Consider the following 19,259-nt stretch of genomic DNA (forward strand, 5'->3'; position numbering starts at 1 on the left):
TTACCGAAATAAATATACCTAAGATATAAGGAAATGATGGTGCATGAAATGTTGATATAATGAAATGAATGATATGTATCATGACATGTACATATGAGATTATCCTTTATATGTTAACATAAGGAAAATATGTAAGTTAAGACGAGTATGAAATTCAAATATGACATATTCAGAAAACAAGAATTTATATGAAATATGTGTAAGTACACTAACAAGTGTTGTTGTTGATGCTTAGGCAAGTGCCAAGCCATTGATTGAATGGTAATATATTTATTGATGCATTGAATTGATAAGTATTTAAGTGAATTTTTTTTAGTGATTTGTAAGTGGTAGTAATGCTCCGAAACCCTATTCTGGCAGCGGATACGGGTTAGGGGCGTTACACCTCTAGCTTCATACCACGTTGTGGATAAACTACTACTTTTATATAGAAATTAATATTCTGAGCCAACCCTCTGAATGTCAAGTCTGCGTCTTAACCTTGTGAGTTATCTGAAAAGAAAAAAATAAAGGGGTAAGCTACGAAAGCTCAGTGTGAGTTCAATCACAAGGAACCCAAAACAAAACAGTATACAAAGCACATGAGTAAACAATTCTAAGAATAATCACAATCATAAAGCACTTTAGATTAATGATTTTACATTGCATCACTTCACGACATTATTTTAGAAATCATAGTTTTATATGCACATGCTAATGAATGCAATGCAGTTTCAAATTAACAAAATAATTCTGCTCAACTCTACTACACAGCTCACTTATGAGTTCCCTAGAATTCATGTACCATATCACTCTGGATTGTGGACGACCCACCACTGCTTTGTAGATAAACTGCCACTTTGTAAAGAAAAAAAACGTAGTTAAACCACTAGTATTTTAGATAAAAATATTTGCAATTATTGTCACTTGTTATGAGTACACAACATAGTTGCAGATTAAACAAACTGCCATTAGGTTTGTGAACAAGCCACCACTTGTTTGTAGATTTAATAAACTGTCACTATTTCTCCGTATAATGTCGCCTCATGCAATGCACTATGCCATGCTAATAAATCAACACTAATAATAGTCATGTTACATATACTCTGTAACACCCCTATCCCGTAACCGTCGCCAGAATAGGTAAGGGGCATTACCAGACTTGTAACTCATGTCAGAACAGTAAAATTTTGAACTTTTTCTTGAAATAAAGATCGTTCATTTAAATAAGTACTAAGCACAGCCAGAGGTAAAATTTAAACTTCACTAAGTAAACATTCAAAAGATGCCATTTTCGCATGGCTTATATACATTAACAAAAAATATTCTTCCGCCACTAGTCTATTCTATACATGCCATAAAATAATTCTAAACATAGCAGTAACAAGCGGTGGATAGTGATAGTGTGACTAGTTGCTGACGATCCCCGAGCCTGTAGCTTCGCAATGAGATCTATAAAACAGAGGAAACAGAGTAAACGGAGTAAGCATTACAATGCTTAGTAAGTTTTAAGCAGTGTCAACAGATAACAATCAAATTATAACATAGTTGTTCGTATTTTTATTTCACTCTTCCTTCGGGCATACCATCCATTTACCGAATATGCACATCTCATCATTTATAATAGGCAGATAAACTCTCACATAAAAGTGAGCTCATGTGACATAGATATATCGTATGATTTCACATAACCTCTCACACTAATCCGATGTCACATAATCATAGGAATAGTCCCATAGATTGCTCTCGTATGCATCACATAACTATCTTATGATTTAGTTCAAATCAAGCTCACATATAAACTTGGAGTACATACCTGTTTAACCTTTCGCATTGAATATATTTATAAGCAATTCTTATTACGAAGTCTTATAGCTTTAACCTATACTCGGATTATCGGCGAGACCTTTAGCTCAGACGAAATCTCCACACGAAGTTATCGGGTCTTACCCGGACAAAATCTCCACACGTAGTCATCGGGTCTTATCCGGACATACTCTCCACACGTAGTCATCGGGTCTCACCCGGAATATATTTCCAAGTTTCATGTACATTTAATCACATGTTACAACATTCACATCGACTGTCATATTTGTAATTCATTTGCCTCATCAAATATCTAATAATACACACCTTTCACATTTGGTCGTTCGGCCACAATATACGTACATCGCCTACATATTTCACACTAGCCATTCGGCTTTACCACATATATGCATGTTCATATTCACCACATTGGCCATTCAGCCTTATCACACATATGCATGCTCACGTTCATCACATTGGCCATTCGGCCTTATCACATATATGCATGTTCACATTCATCACATAGGCCATTCGGCCTTATCACATATATGCATGTTCACATTCATCACATTGGCCATTCGGCCTTATCACATATATACACATTCACATTCATCACATAAAATCCTAAATCAAAATATAAATTTTCATGTATTCCCATCACAATTATCCAAATATACTTCACATACCACATATACTATCATGTATACACTTTGTCTTGGCCGAATCTACATCAATCATTTTCCAATGAATAATTCAATTTCACGCCATACTATCATTTCATATTCGAATACTCATAAACTTACAATTTCACAAATTTTAATATCGAAGATCCGTCTAACACTCATATATCGTTTTACAATATCACGATTTAGAATTCACGTATGGGTTTAATCAATAGCTTATGAGCAACTAAAACAAGTTTTATCCATGTTTACAACAAAATCACATATTCACTACGAGTTGTTTTTCCTGAGAAATAGTCACTAAATTATTTATAACTGGAGCTAAAAAATTCCAAATCACTTTCCGTTAATTTTCCCTGAATATAGACTCGTATATCTTCCATCCATAAAATTTCCAGAATTTTAGGTTTGGCCAATCAGTACCAGATTTTTCTTAAAGTTTCCCCTATTTCACTGTTTGACTAATCTGACCACTCTTCAGTACGAATCAAATTTTTCATTGTACAGAATTCATAATGTGTTCTATTTGATTTCATTTGAAACTAGACTCATTAAGGAGTCTAAGCATATAAATATTATCTTATAACCATTTTTGTACAAATTATAATGATTTTTCAAAAACAGAACAGGGGATTTCGGAGTCATTCTGACACTGTCCCACACAACTTTAAATATCTCTTTATAGGAAATTTCTTTGCTTCCACGGTCTCTTTTATAAGAAACTAGACCAACTAAGCTTTGATTACATATTTTATTCAGCCTATAATTCCACACCAAAAATTTATAGTGATTTTCTAAAATCATATTACTGCTGCTGTCCAAGCAAATTATTACAATTTGCTCTTAAATTTCCAAGTCCAAACACTTATGAACTTACATTTGAGTTTAAGACATATCATGGCCACATCATATCTTATTAAATCAACTCATTATGTCCTATTATGATTGAATTTACTCAACGTTTAATCACTTAAAACTTACCTCGGAAGTTGTCGAACGATTTCAACGGCTATTCGATTACCTTTTCCTTTCCCCTATCCAACTTTGATCCTCTAAGCTCTTGAGCTAAATCAAACAAATTTACTTCCCAATCAAACATAGTCATACGGCATCCATATACATTTTAAAACCAATTCATTTGAATCAATTGACCACTTAAGTCTATTATCGTTCGTTTTCAAATTTGTGTACTTGATAAGTCACATTAAACAATTGTATATGTAACTTTAACACATATTTATATTCGAACGTCTCACTGACACAAGGCGTATACATAAGGTATCAACATACATATAAATATATTTTAGTCGATTACTCAAGTTATGCACAACATGTATGTATATACACTCTCATATTCATTATTATAAATGTTGCCGAATACTCATTTAATAATCAACTCATATATTCATACATGGACGATTTGAAGTTTCCTTTAACCAATTATATAATCGGCAATGGCTACAATAACTTATCAAGCCTTAGAAACTTCTTTAACCCTTTTAACTTCATCTTATTACCCCTAAAGTCCGAATGCACACATAACAAAATATAATGCCAAAACGCCATTAACTAATAAAATCACACATACACAATTTATATACAAATTTCATCCTCACAATGTATATAATTCATTCGGCCATTCATCACTCACCTAACAAAACTTCATATCAAATTCCTATGACCGATCACACCTATACTTACATTCCAATATTCGTAATATTCAAAATCACATTCTAAAAAAAATAGTCATGAACAATGCCGAATCCTTAAGTGTTCAAACATGAAATTTTCACACATGCATATGTACATATAATGAGCATCAACTATGACGGTTAATTATTTTTATAACTCGGTTTAGTGGTCCTGAAACCACTTTCCGACTAGGGTCAATTTAGGGGTGTCACATACTCAATTCATTACTATCACTTAACATGCTAATCATGTTTTTCGCAGGGCGGTAACAATATCATCACTTTCAATTTATCAGTTCCACTTTATCAAAAATACATTTTCTAGCCACTTGTTTCAAATTCTAGAAGCAACATCGACACCCTTACATGAAGCTTGGATAGTGAGATTGAAATATTTTTTTTCTAAATTTAAAATTTGATTAAAAAGTCAAAAATTACAAAGCTAATATAAAGTTAATGATACCACAAGTAAAAACTCATCATGCCTAAGCTCTAATTTACCAATGAATTGGCGCAACACCATATTTAGAGCTTAGGGTCTTTTGTTTTTTTTTTTTTTCCCAATAAGCATTCTTCAATTTCCTCGAGCACTTTGAATTTGTTTCATAAGGCACCCTAGTAGCATTTCAACATGGCACGAAATCTGGACCTATTTCATATAAAGGCAATGAAGGCCCAGGTTTGTTTCTCATTTTATTGGGTCTTATACTAACAGGGGTCATTTTATCTAGCCACTTGTTTCAAATTCCAAGATAATTAGGAGTGTTTTTGTCAATACCCTTACTTCCAATGAGCTTGGGTTAATGTAGTGAGATCAAGATTTTCGCGATACATGTAAATGTATCATTCGTGAAAGTTGAATTTAACCATTAAATCATTCATCAATCAACAATTTTTTAAATATCAAATTTTACTAATTTTATGTCTAAGAAATAATAGCAACGCTTCATTTCTTTTAATAGATTAGTAAGTATTGACGTTAGGTTTGTAGTTTAAGGTTTTTATATCAATAATACGAAAAAAAATTGTAAAAAAAAAGATAGAAAGCAGATTATTTATGAAAATGGGTTGTACATTCCACCCCATTTTCCTAAGTTATTTATTTTTCATATTATTGAAGTAAAAAAAACCCTTATATAGTTTTTTATTATTTGTTATTTATTTTTTTATAGAATCTGTTAATTTTTCTATGTCTAGAATTTATATATTGTAATGTTTATATTATATTTTTAATAAATATACTTATGTTTTTATAATTATTTATTTTTTATGTATACTAATTTTTTATAAAATTCTATAACATATAATTTTAAATTTTAAAAATTTGAAATAATATATAAAATTTTAAAAAAGTATTTAAATTTCAAGTTTTTTTTAAAAAAGAACTTGAAATTTAAATACCATTTTAGAATTTTATATTTTAGAATTTTATAAAAATATTTTAAAACTTTTTTTAAAATATTTTTACATTTTTTGTAATAATATTATTAATTTCAACATATTTCTTTTCAATTATCATATTTTTGTTGTAAATTTTAGTTTTATAATTTATATTTTTTTTTTCTAGATTTTATATTTTTTAAATTTTTTCTATATTTATTTCTATTTTTTATATTTTTAATGTGTATATACATTTAATAAAAGAAAATATTTATATTTTTGTAATACCCTCAAAGTTTTGGTTTCTAGGACAAGTTTTTTAAAGATGAACTAAGTATTTGGAGAGAAAGTATGAATAATGAAATTTAGTAAGGATTAAATTGCAAAATTTTAAAAGTTGAAAGGTAAAAGTGTAAATTTACCATTTTAGAAAAAGGGGCAAAAATTTAAGAAATAATTTTTATGAATGTGACGGGGGAGATATATTGATATGTGAAGTTGGAAAATCAAGATAAGGACTAAATAAAATAAAATGGAAAATTGCGAGACTAAAGTGTAATTTTCCCATTTTGTGAAGGAGGGACCTAAATGCAACTTTTCTATTTTTAAATAATATTTTGTGGATATGTTTGCTGCAGCTGGGGGGCTTTTGCGAGATTATAATGGGAATTGGATTGTTGGTTTTATAAGGTATCGACTCAGAATTATGGGGTATCCTAGGCGAGTTGAAAATTGCTCTTGATCGAGATTTCAAAAAGTTATCATTCGGACTAACAATCTTGAAGCTGTCAACATCATTAATCAAGGAGTTCGTGGAGGCTCTAATTCTGCTTTAGTAAGGCGTATTCTTTTGTTTTTAAAGCTTTTTAGTTACTGGAATCTTCAACATATTCCAAGGGAAGAGAATAAAATTGTAGACAATATCGTCAAGGCTAGGAGAGACAGTGAACCGAGGTTGCGGTTGATTGATAAGAATTATGTAATGAGTTTTCTGAATGTTTGATTCTTGAGTTGTAATATTTTTTTCACCAAAAAAAAACCACCTAAGCTCATGAGTTGTAAAATTTTAAGGAATAATGTGGTAATTATGGATGAAAAGTGGCATAATTTAATTGGTTGATGAAATAAGGATTAAATTGAAAGAAAAGAAAATTGTAGATATTTCTAGAGGAGAGGTAAAGTGGGATGGCAACAACTTGGACAATAAAAATAAAAGGGAAAGAAAGAAAGAAAGCGAGAGAAAAAGAAAGAAAATTTTCCATGAATTTCATATCTTAGAGTGTTATGGAAATATTTTCAATCATAGAACAACTTAGATGAAGATGAAAGTGAAGGGAAAGCTTGAGAATGTGAAGAGAAATGTTAATTTCAAGTGAGAAATAGGTAAGTACTTAACTGAATTCAAGTTTGCTTATTTTATTTTGAATGTTTGAGTATTTAAAACTTTAATATGAAATAAATAAATAAGATATGATTGTGAATATTGAATTTAGTAATGAATACGTAAATAAAATGTTAGTAATGTAAGAAATGATAAAGTGATAACTTAGTGATTAATGAATTTCACAAAACAAAAGATTAAATTATAAAGAGCGAAAATTTATTTGCTTGTCATAAATTGATAAGTGAATAGATGTAGTAAAGTGAAATTATTATAGAGAAGACTAAATTGGATAGCGGATAAAAATGTGCTATGTGAAACCAATATTGTGATTAAAGACTTAAATGAAGTGTTATGTGATTGTAATGAAGTGTAAAGTGATATAATAATAATTATTTAATTTACATGAAATTAAGAATTAAATTGTAAAATGTTCAAAAGTTACTATGTGTGCTAAAATAGTGAAATAAAATATTTAAGTGATGTGTTATAAGGAAGTAAAGTGCTTAATGATAGTGAATTGAAATCTAAAGTGCTAAGTGTTGCGAATATATGTTATGTTTGTACTTTTATGAACTGTAAATAAAGTGATATATGTGAAATAAAAATGTAGTGAATGTGTTTATGTGATTCAAAGTGAGAAAGTAATATGATACAAAGTGATATATGTGTGATAGATCAAGTATGTTAGAGGAAATATGATATGTGATAATGACATGACTATGGAGTTGAGAGGGGTTGGGGGTTCGAATGGGAACTAGGTTGGTGATGCAGGGGCTTGGAGGGGATTAGGTGTAACACCCCTACACCCGATTCGATTGTATGAACCCAGTATAGACTATTACATTTGGTACCAAAATGGTTTTGGCTAGATACTATTTAATTTAAACATTTATACATAGTATTTTAACTTACTAAACCACATTTGCAAACATACTTATAGTTTTACTAATCCATTTTATATAAACTAAAATACTTCAAGTAACCCAAAATAGATAGAATTTCAAGAGTTTGCATTTTAGTCCTTACACATGGGAACACATTTGGTCTACCTATGTACATGCCATTTTTAGTTCAAAATATGGTACCTACTCTTGAAGTTCTTGAGAATATGATAAGATGAGAGATCTTCTAGCCCGACTCTACCTCTTCGAGTCTAACTGTACTTATGCGTTAAAAATAAATGCGTAAGCCGGTGAAGGCTTAGTAAGCACTACAAGAATTAAATAGATAAATGAAACATAACATAATATTTTAAACTTATTCAACTAATACATATTTACGCACATACAAGTTTCTTCAACTATACCTTACTTTAATGAAATTTAACTTACCTTTTGTAAGTTATCAAACTTACCTCAACACATTGATGATTCACTTTTGTTCACAACTCATATTCTTAGCCCAAAGTAGGCTTTATAGAACACACCAGATATACGAAACAAATACAAAGGTGCATTATTATGCACTATTAAACAAAGAGTACTAATGTGCTATATGGAGAGCACTAATGTGGTAATAATCGGAGAGCGCGCTAAGGTCTCTTAATGGCATGCCACTAATATCATAGTAGTTCTAAATTCCGTCTACTTGGGCATTAAAGCTGAATTTCATACATTTAAATACTTTACATAAATATTTTGGAAAAGATTTCTCATTTTTCCATCATCTACAATTTAGTCCCTATTTCACAAATCACAAATATCACACCTTTTTAACACATATACTTTTACCACAACATCATTACTTAGTGTTCAAACAATGTACCATTTCATATTCTCCACCTATAATTTTCTTTACAAATTTCATAATTTCATAATGTAATCTTTTTTTATTATCTATTTACAAATTCAAATATATATTTTACATTTCTATTCTAAGTAATTCCATACTACAATATAAGCATTTAAATAAAAATTATTTAAAAATCTTGTAGTACTTACAACAAAAAGGTTGAGATGATGTATTTTCTTCTTCCTTCACTTTATAGCCTTCTCTTTCCCTTTTTCTTTAATTAGGTCCTCTCCTTTATTTTCTTTATCTTTAATTTCATATAAAACATATAATATTTATATGTTAAAAAAACCACAATCAAGTGACTTTCCTATACTATTTAATAAAAATAAACATGTATGGTATGATAATTTCATCATTTCTTACCTTAGCTCCTGATTTTTACTAAGGAAATTTCAAAGAAAAATGAAGGTTTGAAGCTTAGATGGTTCAACCATGATGGAAGGACATGTAGATAATTAAAAGAAAAGTTGGATGGAAGTTGGAGGGAGAAGAAGAAGTAGTGACGGTTTGGTGTTTGAGAAAAGATGAAAGATATCATCTTTTCTCCACTTTTCTACACCATTCCACTAAAATATCTCACCTTTTTAATTAAAATTGTCAAAATTGCTACTAAGTCCTTATGCCATCCATCTTTTTACTTTTACTCATCATCATTACACCTAATAAATATCCACTTGGCTAATTACCACTTTGTCCTTCCTCATCTTTCATATTTCTTAGTATGACTCATACAACACGTTGGTTAAATTTCTTTTTAATCCTTTATTCCTTTCCTCTACTATTATATATCTCCTAACTTAATATTTTTCCTACTTTGGCCACAACAATTTCTTTCTTTTTTCAACTAAATCAATGTATCTATTGTAAAATTTCTTAAGTATAGAGTATTTTTTTAGTTTAATTTCTTATTGGATCTATATACTTCCTAATTTAATACTCAAAATTCCTATTTATTATATTTCAAAAATTTTATACTAATTCTTGACCCGGTCCATCACTGTACCTAACCCCGAGTTAAAACGCGGATGTTACATTAGAAGAGGAGTATTGGGTTATGTAATGTGTTTGTAAGACCCAATTTTGGCCCAGAGCCCAAACCAAAGACAAAATCAAATATTAATAAACCAGAAAAACAACAGTAAAGTCCATAATGTCCAAATACAATGGCCCAATAGGCCCAACCAAATACCTAACCCCACTTTACAACCCAAAACTAAAGCCCGAAATACAAAAAAAAAACAACTGGCACAATAACAGAATCGGTCCAATTGGCCTAAAGGGTTAACATTCACAGAAAACCCTAGGGCTAGCAAGCTTGCGCCGCTTCAGCAGCCTCCAGCGCACAGCCTCCGTACCACCACGTACCTCCGTACTCTTGTACCTGCGAGCCAATGCAAAAACGATAGCAACAAAGAGACGAAAGGAGAAAAACAGCATAGCAAAGAAATTCTTTGTATTATTTCTTTTTTTTCTCAGCTATATAAAAGCCCTAGAGATCATTGTAAGTTTTTTTTACGAACACAATCAATAGAAAACATAGATTATTAATCAAAAATAGAACTGAGGATTAAAAGGTTTTGTTATTTGCCCTTTCGTTTTTCTTCTTTCTTTTTTTTATTTTATTATTATTAGTATTTTTTCGTTTCCCCTTTTTCCTTGAATTTATTTTAACAAATAAAAAAAGAAAAAGCATATTTTAAAAAGAAAACTAAAAAGGCGTACCTGAGGTGGTCACCGCCAATGAAGGGTGGCCGGAAGTTGAAGGGACGAGGGCTCGTTTGGGTTTTATAATTTAAATATTGTAATTTTCGGCCTCAAATCGAGTTTAAAGAGGTCAAAATGGCCAAAAGACCTTTTTTTTAACTCTGGCCGCCGTATACAGTGGCCACCGACGCCGGAGGCCAACGGCCATGGTGGTTGGACGATGGCCCTATTGGCTAGAGAATAAGGGAGAAATGAGAGAAAGTTGAAAGCATTCTTAGTTTTTTTTTAGGGTTAGGGCTAAAGTGAGAGTTTAAAAAAAATTTAGGCTTTTATACAGCTAAGAAACGACGTCGTTTCGTTCGGCTGCAAACCACCCCAAAACGATGCTGTTTAGAGGCTCGACCTGCGCAATCCGACCTGTCCACGTGAAGGATCTGCGTGTTTTTAGTTATTGGACTATTTGCGCGATCAGCCCTTCCGCTTTTGCGGTGCGCTACAATCTGGTCCCTTTATCCTTTTTTTTATTTTTACCAATTTGGCCCTTCAATCTTGTTTCATTTTTATTTTAGTCCGTCGCCTTGCCTGTTAAAACGCTGCACATAAGTGGCCTGGGACATTTGCTCTTTCGCTCCTTGGCATTTTCAGCGTGTAGCAAATTAGTCCCTTATTCCATTTTTGTTATTTCGAATGCTTACTTGAAGTTTTATTTAGGTTCCAATTTAATCTTTTTATATCCTTGCATTTATTTTATTTTATTTTTGGACCCTAAACTTCATTTTAACTACAATCAGGTCCTTATTCTGTTAAATTTGGACTCTCTTCATTTATTTTACCCCGTTCATTTCTTTAGTTATTTATTTTAAAGACGGTTTTATTTAATGTATTGTTTAATGTTTTATTTATTTATTTAATTGATTTCTTTTTAAAACCAAATTTGTATTAGCTTTTATTTATTCATTTACTCACTCTCTTTTAAATTAGCTTTGTTTATTTTATTTTTGTCCTTGTCCTTGTCATTTTATTTCCTTTTTTATGTATCTATTTACTACTTTTCATGTATTTTTAAAATTTAGATTTATTATTATTATTATTATTATTATTATTATTATTTATGTTATCATTTTCACCATTATTATTGTTTATGCATATTAACATTATGATTCATTGATGCCATTGCTATATTTCATTTCTTATTATGTATGTCATTGTTACTTCAAATGTATGTTGCACTATCAATCCATCTCGCTTCATTAAAATCATTTCGAAGTCACGTTTATTTTTTTTATCCAATATAGATCGTTTTATTTTACTCCAAATAACATAAATGCACACCTTTTAAGTGTTATACTCGCTACCATTCATAAAAAAAGGGATTTTTAATAAAGGTAATATTTCGTGTTTGAAAATTCGAGATATCGTGTCCTAACGTACTGGGTTTCGATTTCTTCTCGTTTGATCCGAATGATCGAATATCCTTTTAAAATTTAAATGCATAAATTTTAAAAATCAAAAGACAAGCTTATTCTCGAGGGTTTAAAATGTCGTGTCCTAACGTACTGGATGTGACATTTTATTACTTCGAGAGAAGAAGGTCTTTAGCATCCGCTTCGATTTATCCAATTATTTTTGTTTAATTATCATTAATAAAAAGAAGGATCGTATTTTAAATTCCTTTCAAGTTTTCAACTTTCGATATCAAGACATTAATTAATCAATTAGGTACCAGTTTTGGGCGTTACGAGGGTGCTAATCCTTCCTCGCATGTAATCGACTCCCAAACCTGTTTTCTCGAATTTCGTAGACCAAAATTGTTGTTTTAGTAAATCAAATTAAAACGACCACATTACGAGGTGATCCGATCACACCTCAATAAAAAAGATCGGTGGCAACTCCATTTTCATTAAATCAAAGTCGACTACCGTTTTCAAACATAGAAAAAAATGGTTTCGACAGTGTCAAATGGAGTTACTCCATTTTTCTTCGGAGTTCCCTTTATCAAAGTTACATTATAGGTTGGGAGTTTATGTTTGGCCTAAATCTCTGTAATGTATTGAAATTATTGAAATCCTCTAAGTCACTAAGGACTGCAAAAATTATATGTGAAAGTAGAAGTAGAAGTATATGTATATGTATATGTGTATGTGTGTGTGTAACAATATGTGAAAATAAAGATATAGGGAATATGTGAATGAAGTGTTAAATGATATGTGTGAATTAAGTGTTTATGTTATGTTTGTGAAATGGGAATGATTTTGATATGTGAATGTGAAAGTTAATTAGTGATAATATAGGTATTAAAGTAAAAACTATAAGTTATAAATTTACTTTAAATCATTTTATGTTTTGGAAATGAATTAAAAGTTTAAGTATATTAGTGAAAGAAATAATGTGAATAAATGTCTTTAAAAATTTATTTAAATTATATATATATGGGGCAAGATTGAATTCAGTTGAGTGCTTATTAAGCTATTCACGTAACTTAATGCATTTATTTAAACGCGTAGATAAAAGAATTAGATAAAATATACAAGGAGTTCTTCTTCACGGGGATCACATCAAAAGTTCCAAGTTCTTTTTGGTATATATATAAATTTTGGACTTTAGAGATGGCATGTACTTAGGTTTGGTATAGTGTAAATATGAACTATAATTGTATAATAAAATATTATAAAGCAAGTGTATGAATGTGATTTCAAAAGATGATTATGTGCTTAAATGTAACATCTCTTGCTCGGATCTGTTATCGAATCAGGTGAGGGGTGTTACATTTTTTTACATAAAGACGCCATGTGGTAATTTGTGATTGATTATAATATATATTTTTAACCTCTGTCAAAAAATGGTCTAAAAAATATAATGGAGGTAGGTTTTAGGTACCAAACTAGAAAGTGAGTGTACTTTAGATATCAAATTGGACCAAAAAAATTTAGGCACCAAAGTGAAAAAATAGGTATACTTTTGGGGACAAATCTAGATTAAGCCAAAAAATAACTCTCCTAAATTTTGTTGGCATTGTTTATTGCTTTAAAAATGCTCAATGTTAAAGTTGAACTTATTAACACAAAAATTGTCAATTAGCTTAATGAAAGATCCTACTTGATACAATGTTAATTTAGAACATTTTGAAGTATAGTTATCAATTTAAAATAGGAGAGATAGTTTGAAGGGGTTTGGTGAAATTAACCTTTGTTGAAATAAACAAAAATTGAAACATATGCTTTCAGAAAAAAAAAATGATAAACATGTGTCAAGATTGGAACAATGTATGACCTGTCAATGTCTGAGTGTAGACCATATCTAATCTTCCGCCGAATGGCGTGTCGACAAGATAAAAAGGATATCTCTTCCACATCACTTTGCCCGCCCATTTTCCTTCAATTCCATACCAATCCATTTACGTTCTTTTACATTGATTCCTCTTCAGTTTTCCTTCTATCTTTTCATTAATTATACCATCTAGGACTAGCTCTATAATCAAAAGACATAAAATCAAACAATAAAAAGAAAAGAAAAGAAAACCTTTGTTCTTAATTAATCTCCCATGGCGAATTGGTTGAGAATATCATCAAGAACCGTTGCCAACCATATAAAGAAACGCATGAACAAAGGGTTCATGGGGGGTGCTGTTCACGTTAACCAAAGTTCTGGTTTATGGTGGGGTTTGAACCGTGGAGGGCCGGTTTCTGATCGGAACGGGAGACATATAGATCCATTGGCATGGAACAGGGCTACCTTTCTCTGCGTTCAGCGTTTCAAGTCCACCTTAGCTGAAAAGCAACATGATTCGTTTCTGTCTAGCGATAGTGACGATGATAATCAGGTACGTACTATTGGCTTGCTTATTACGCTTGAATGAATGGAAAATTTTAGAGTTTTTTTTATATATATTATATAATATAGTTATAGCATTATTCATATTGAGTTACAGAATGAATGGAAAGTGATATTTTTAATCATCTAATAATAAATAATAATTATCAAATGTTCATCTCAAAATCTTAAACTCCATCGGATGCACTTTCACTTCATGAAAAATGTCGTTTTCCGATAACTTTTATGTGTTGGGTAACCTTAGACCCAGCTCTGTAATAAAGTTTTACTCTCTTTTTTTTTTTCAATGAAAAACGTGTAAAATATCAGCCGTTAAACAAGGGCATTGTTTTAGACGCTATTGTACGTTTTTCAGCTTGCCTTATCTGATTCGTATATGCTTTTTTCTTTGGGTTGAATTTGCTTCTTAATTATTTTATAATAATTTCCTTTTAATTAAAGAAATTAGTATTCAAACTAAAAAAATGGAAGCACCTGTCCTTCAGGAAGTACAAGGCGGTTCAACTAGGCCCAATCACAGTTTTTAATCAAATTGGTACAAACATGAACATAGTAAATTTTAAATTTATTAATATTAAAATATATTTTAAAATTGTATTAAATTTATGTAATAAATAATAGACATAGAGAAGGGGTAATTGTAGTTATTTTTGCTTCATACTTAAAAAGAAAGAGAGAGAGAGATCTAGCCGACAACCTTTTGGTGTTGGCATAAAATATATTTTAATGGTTTTCAGAGTTGAATTTCCGACGACCTCACTTTTAGTCACAATTATAAAAAGAAAAGGAAAGGAATAGAGATGGACTCGTAGAAGTAAAAATGAAGGCATAAAAGCGACAAAAAGAAATGGGGGAACAGACGTCTCACACTGGAACTCTTCTACCATCTTCTTGTTCAGAACAATAATTAATAGTAGGAAAACAACAACCAAAAAAAGAAGAAATGGGTTGGCTTTAACTATTGCTTTGCTTCAATTCAATCAATCTCTATCTTCTAATGCATTCGACATTGGATGGATGCTCATCTCTAATCTCACGGTACTAACGCTACCACGTCTTAATGGCCCTTACTTTAACTAAACCCACCAACAAGTCATCAGAAATTTTCTTTAATTTAATTATCATTCAAGATTGGGTTGTGGCTTGGGTGACCAGCTGACCCTCTTCCTCTTAAATTAATATAAATCATTTTTTCATTTAAATTTACTATATAAATATTAATTTATAATATTTAAACCCTAAAAATATTTTAGGTAAGATACAACTCAAAATTTACATTTACAATAAAAAAATTAAAATTAATAAAGAGACTCACTTAATTAAAAGATAAGCTGCATGTAGACCTATGCATAGGTAAATTAGATTATTTGTTCAAGTTTGAAAATTCATCCTAAATATGAAAATATTTAAACAAAAAATGAGATTTGAAAATTGAGTTTGAATAAAAAACTAGACTCGTTTAAAATATGGATAGAATTTAAACTTCTTCAACATTCAAAGTTCGAGCTTGATCTAACTCAACCTATTTTATACTTTTGTAATATGTTTCTATTTAATTTTGATATATTATATAATTTAATTTTATAATAATATAATACCATATAAACATTAAAAATATTATGTTGTGATTTCTAAATTTAAAGTTTTAACAAAACAAAACCCACTTTATAAATAATATATTTAAAAAATAATAAGTGTGCCTAAAATATGTTTATGTTAATTATTCATAAATATGGATCGAGAAATATTTTGAGTGGAGTTTGGACAAATACAAATGTATTAACATCATGCATGGTCTCAATACAAACCGCGTCCAATCTGATCCCGCACCTGAACGCTTAAAGCTGCATGAAATCTATACAGGAGTACATTTGTACAGGAGGGGAATCATATAGCTGAGAGGAGAATTTTGCATATTTGAAATTTATCACTAATAAATTATAAATGACCTTGGCATGGCAGTCAGTGGACTTTCCGGGGGGGAAAGTTTCATATACTTCCGAAATGAGTTTCATCTCAGAATCTTCACAGACCAGAGTACCTTGCTATCGAGTTCTGGACGATGATGGAGACTTGATTTCGGACTGTGATTTTCAACAGGTTTTCGCTTTGCTTCTCGGTTTAGAATCTTGACAATGCTAACCTTTTAATACCCTCATTAAAACTCAAAAATATTGTAAAGTTAAAAAATAATAATATATTATTGCAGGTAAGCAAAGAAGTTGCAGTAAAAATGTACAGTAACATGGTGACTTTACAAATAATGGATAACATATTCTATGAAGCACAAAGGCAAGGAAGAATATCCTTTTACCTCACCTCTGCTGGTGAAGAAGCAATTAGCATAGCCTCTGCTGCTGCTCTCTCTGAACAAGACATTATCTTGCCTCAGGTGAACACCCACTACTCCTATCTTTTTTCTACTTCCCAACACAGCAAGAAGCAAAACAACAGTTAATATTAGTCCACTGTCTTGTCTATGTGATTGAAATTGAAGCATTATTTAACCAATGTAATGCCAGTACCGTGAACCGGGAGTTTTGTTATGGCGTGGTTTCACGTTGCAAGAATTCGCCGACCAGTGCTTTGGAAACAAAGCTGATTATGGAAAAGGCCGGCAGATGCCGATTCATTATGGGTCCAAAAGCACAATTTCTTCACCATTTCGTCTCCCATTGCGTAAGGCTTCTACACCCCATCTTAAACTGCTACTGCCCTTTACATAATCCGCATAAATTTCCTCGAATGTACCTAAGTTTACCAACTTTTGGCGTTCATTTCTAGAACACAACTTCCCCAAGCTGCAGGCATAGCTTATTCTCTTAAAATGGACAACAAAAAAGCATGTGTTGTGTCATACATTGGAGATGGTGGCACCAGTGAAGTAAGTAGACGAATAATCTCATACTTTATTTGCTTATTATAGACTAGTTAGCTCATGGTTTTCCATTTCTGTTTGTTGCAGGGTGATTTTCATGCTGGTTTAAATTTTGCAGCAGTTATGGAAGCTCCAGTTATTTTCTTCTGTCGCAACAATGGCTGGGCAATCAGTACAAATGTATCTGAACAATTTCGAAGTACGTTAGCTTTCCACATTTTTTTGCTTAAAGGGAGCCCCTCTAGAGTTTCCAGTTTGGAACTTATTATGAAAACATTAATTATGATGGGCAGGTGATGGCATTGTTGTAAAGGGTCGAGCCTACGGAATCAGAAGCATCAGGGTGGATGGAAATGATGCACTTGCTGTTTACAGTGCGGTTTCTGCAGCCCGAGAAATGGCTATAAATGAGCAGAGACCAATTCTTATTGAGGTGACGTCTCATCCAGGATTTAAAGCAAAATAACGACCGTAACCTCGTGTTTTAAGCTTTTATTTTACTTAATTTCAGGCCCTTACATACAGAGTAGGACACCATTCCACATCTGATGATTCAACCAAGTATCGCCAGCTTGATGAAATTGTCTACTGGAAAAAGGCTAGGAACCCTGTAAACAGATTTCGAAACTGGGTCCAAAGTATTGGCTGGTGGAGTGAACAACAAGAAACTCAGCTTCGGAACAGTGTGAAAAAACAGGTGATCATTTAATTAATCGGTTTTGATTACCAGAAATTTGCATTTTGGTTCAACGTTTGTAATACACAGAAAGCAATTTGGTGCAGTTATTGGAAGCAATTCAGGTGGCAGAGAAAACTGAGAAGCCTCCACTTTCGGAGTTGTTCACCGATGTGTATGATCATCCACCATCAAACCTTGAGGAACAAGAGAAACATCTCAGGGAAACCGTCACCAGACATCCAAAAGATTACCCTTCCGATATTTCTGTCTAGATTTTTCTTCATCTCTATTAAGATTGTTTTTCTCAATGTTTGAAGTAAGATGAAGCTGTTAATATGTAAGTATTTGCATGATGTCGATACAGCACTTTCCTGTATTAATTTATGTATATGCATTTGGCATTTGATTTCAGCAAGAATCCCGGCGACTTTTCCTCTTAAAATGAGCTTTTATTATTAGAAAACTTTGTACGTGTTAGTAACTGAAGCAAACCTGTTGGATTTTCAACACACTTTCACCGAGTAAAGTAAGAATTTCAAACAGAGCACCAGCAGCAACGTATTATACCCGGGTAAAATATGAAGGAAAAATGCTTGAAATTCAAGCTTTTAGCTACTGTCAAGAATGGAGAACAGAACTTAAAATTTTTAGAAGGCAAAGAAAGATGGAGCATATGGAAGAAAATCTGATGATTTCATTCACTTGAAATATTGGCTTAAAGCCATTACATATACCAATCATTGGCTGGTCAAAAGATCAACAAATTCATCACCTAAACACTACCTAACTCCACTTATTACATTGGAACTTACAAAACTAAACTTGTACACTTAAGTAAAGTTGGTCATCAGCTCCTACATCATCAAACTACATCAAATGTAGGCTTAAACTAAGTTCAAAACGAACTAGAACACATTTCATAGACTTGGTTACAAAAGAACCAAAACAAACAGATTCAGTTACACGTACTTTACCCGGGTAACTTATGTGTATGAATCCTTGCACATACTTTACCTGGGTAACTTATGTGTATTTGTTCTTGCGTGCTTGAATCTGCATGGGCTACATATCCACCTTTGTTGCTGCATGTGTTGCATGGCTCGGGTTGCTTCTTGACATGTTGGAAATTCACATGCTGCATGCAGGCCAGTTTCCAACACTCCTCCTTGGCTTGCATGCTACAAACTCTTGTTCATTAAGCATTCTCTAATGATTTTATTCACTAAATCAATTTTCTCATCTCCTTTTGCTTCCAAATCTCTTTGAAGGTCCTCGACCATTTGCTTCAACTCTGATTTTTGATTCTCCATTTCATTCAGTTTTTCGGATGACTTTTGTTTCTTTCTATCAAACTGCAATTCTAGTTTTGCCTTCTAGATATGAAGAGATTCCAGCTGCTGCAATGTGTTTACCTCATCCATTAACCTCTTTACTTGATTTGATGCTTCAT

At 31.6% G+C, this 19,259-nt stretch overlaps 1 protein-coding gene across 1 annotated transcript; it reads left to right on the forward strand.

Annotated features, from left to right (window-relative positions):
• The first annotated feature begins 13,769 nt into the window (after positions 1 to 13,769).
• On the forward strand, positions 13,770 to 18,227 carry LOC107957713 (2-oxoisovalerate dehydrogenase subunit alpha 1, mitochondrial). The gene is given in 10 exon segments (XM_016893277.2): positions 13,770 to 14,241; positions 16,215 to 16,352; positions 16,462 to 16,644; positions 16,775 to 16,892; positions 16,895 to 16,931; positions 17,037 to 17,136; positions 17,218 to 17,329; positions 17,424 to 17,563; positions 17,642 to 17,827; positions 17,914 to 18,227. Coding segments are annotated over 10 exon segments (1,461 nt in total). The 5' UTR covers positions 13,770 to 13,962; the 3' UTR covers positions 18,082 to 18,227.
• Positions 18,228 to 19,259: the final 1,032 nt, after the last annotated feature.

This window comes from Gossypium hirsutum, chromosome A05 (genome assembly GCF_007990345.1).
Source record: "Gossypium hirsutum isolate 1008001.06 chromosome A05, Gossypium_hirsutum_v2.1, whole genome shotgun sequence".
NCBI lineage: Eukaryota > Viridiplantae > Streptophyta > Magnoliopsida > Malvales > Malvaceae > Gossypium > Gossypium hirsutum.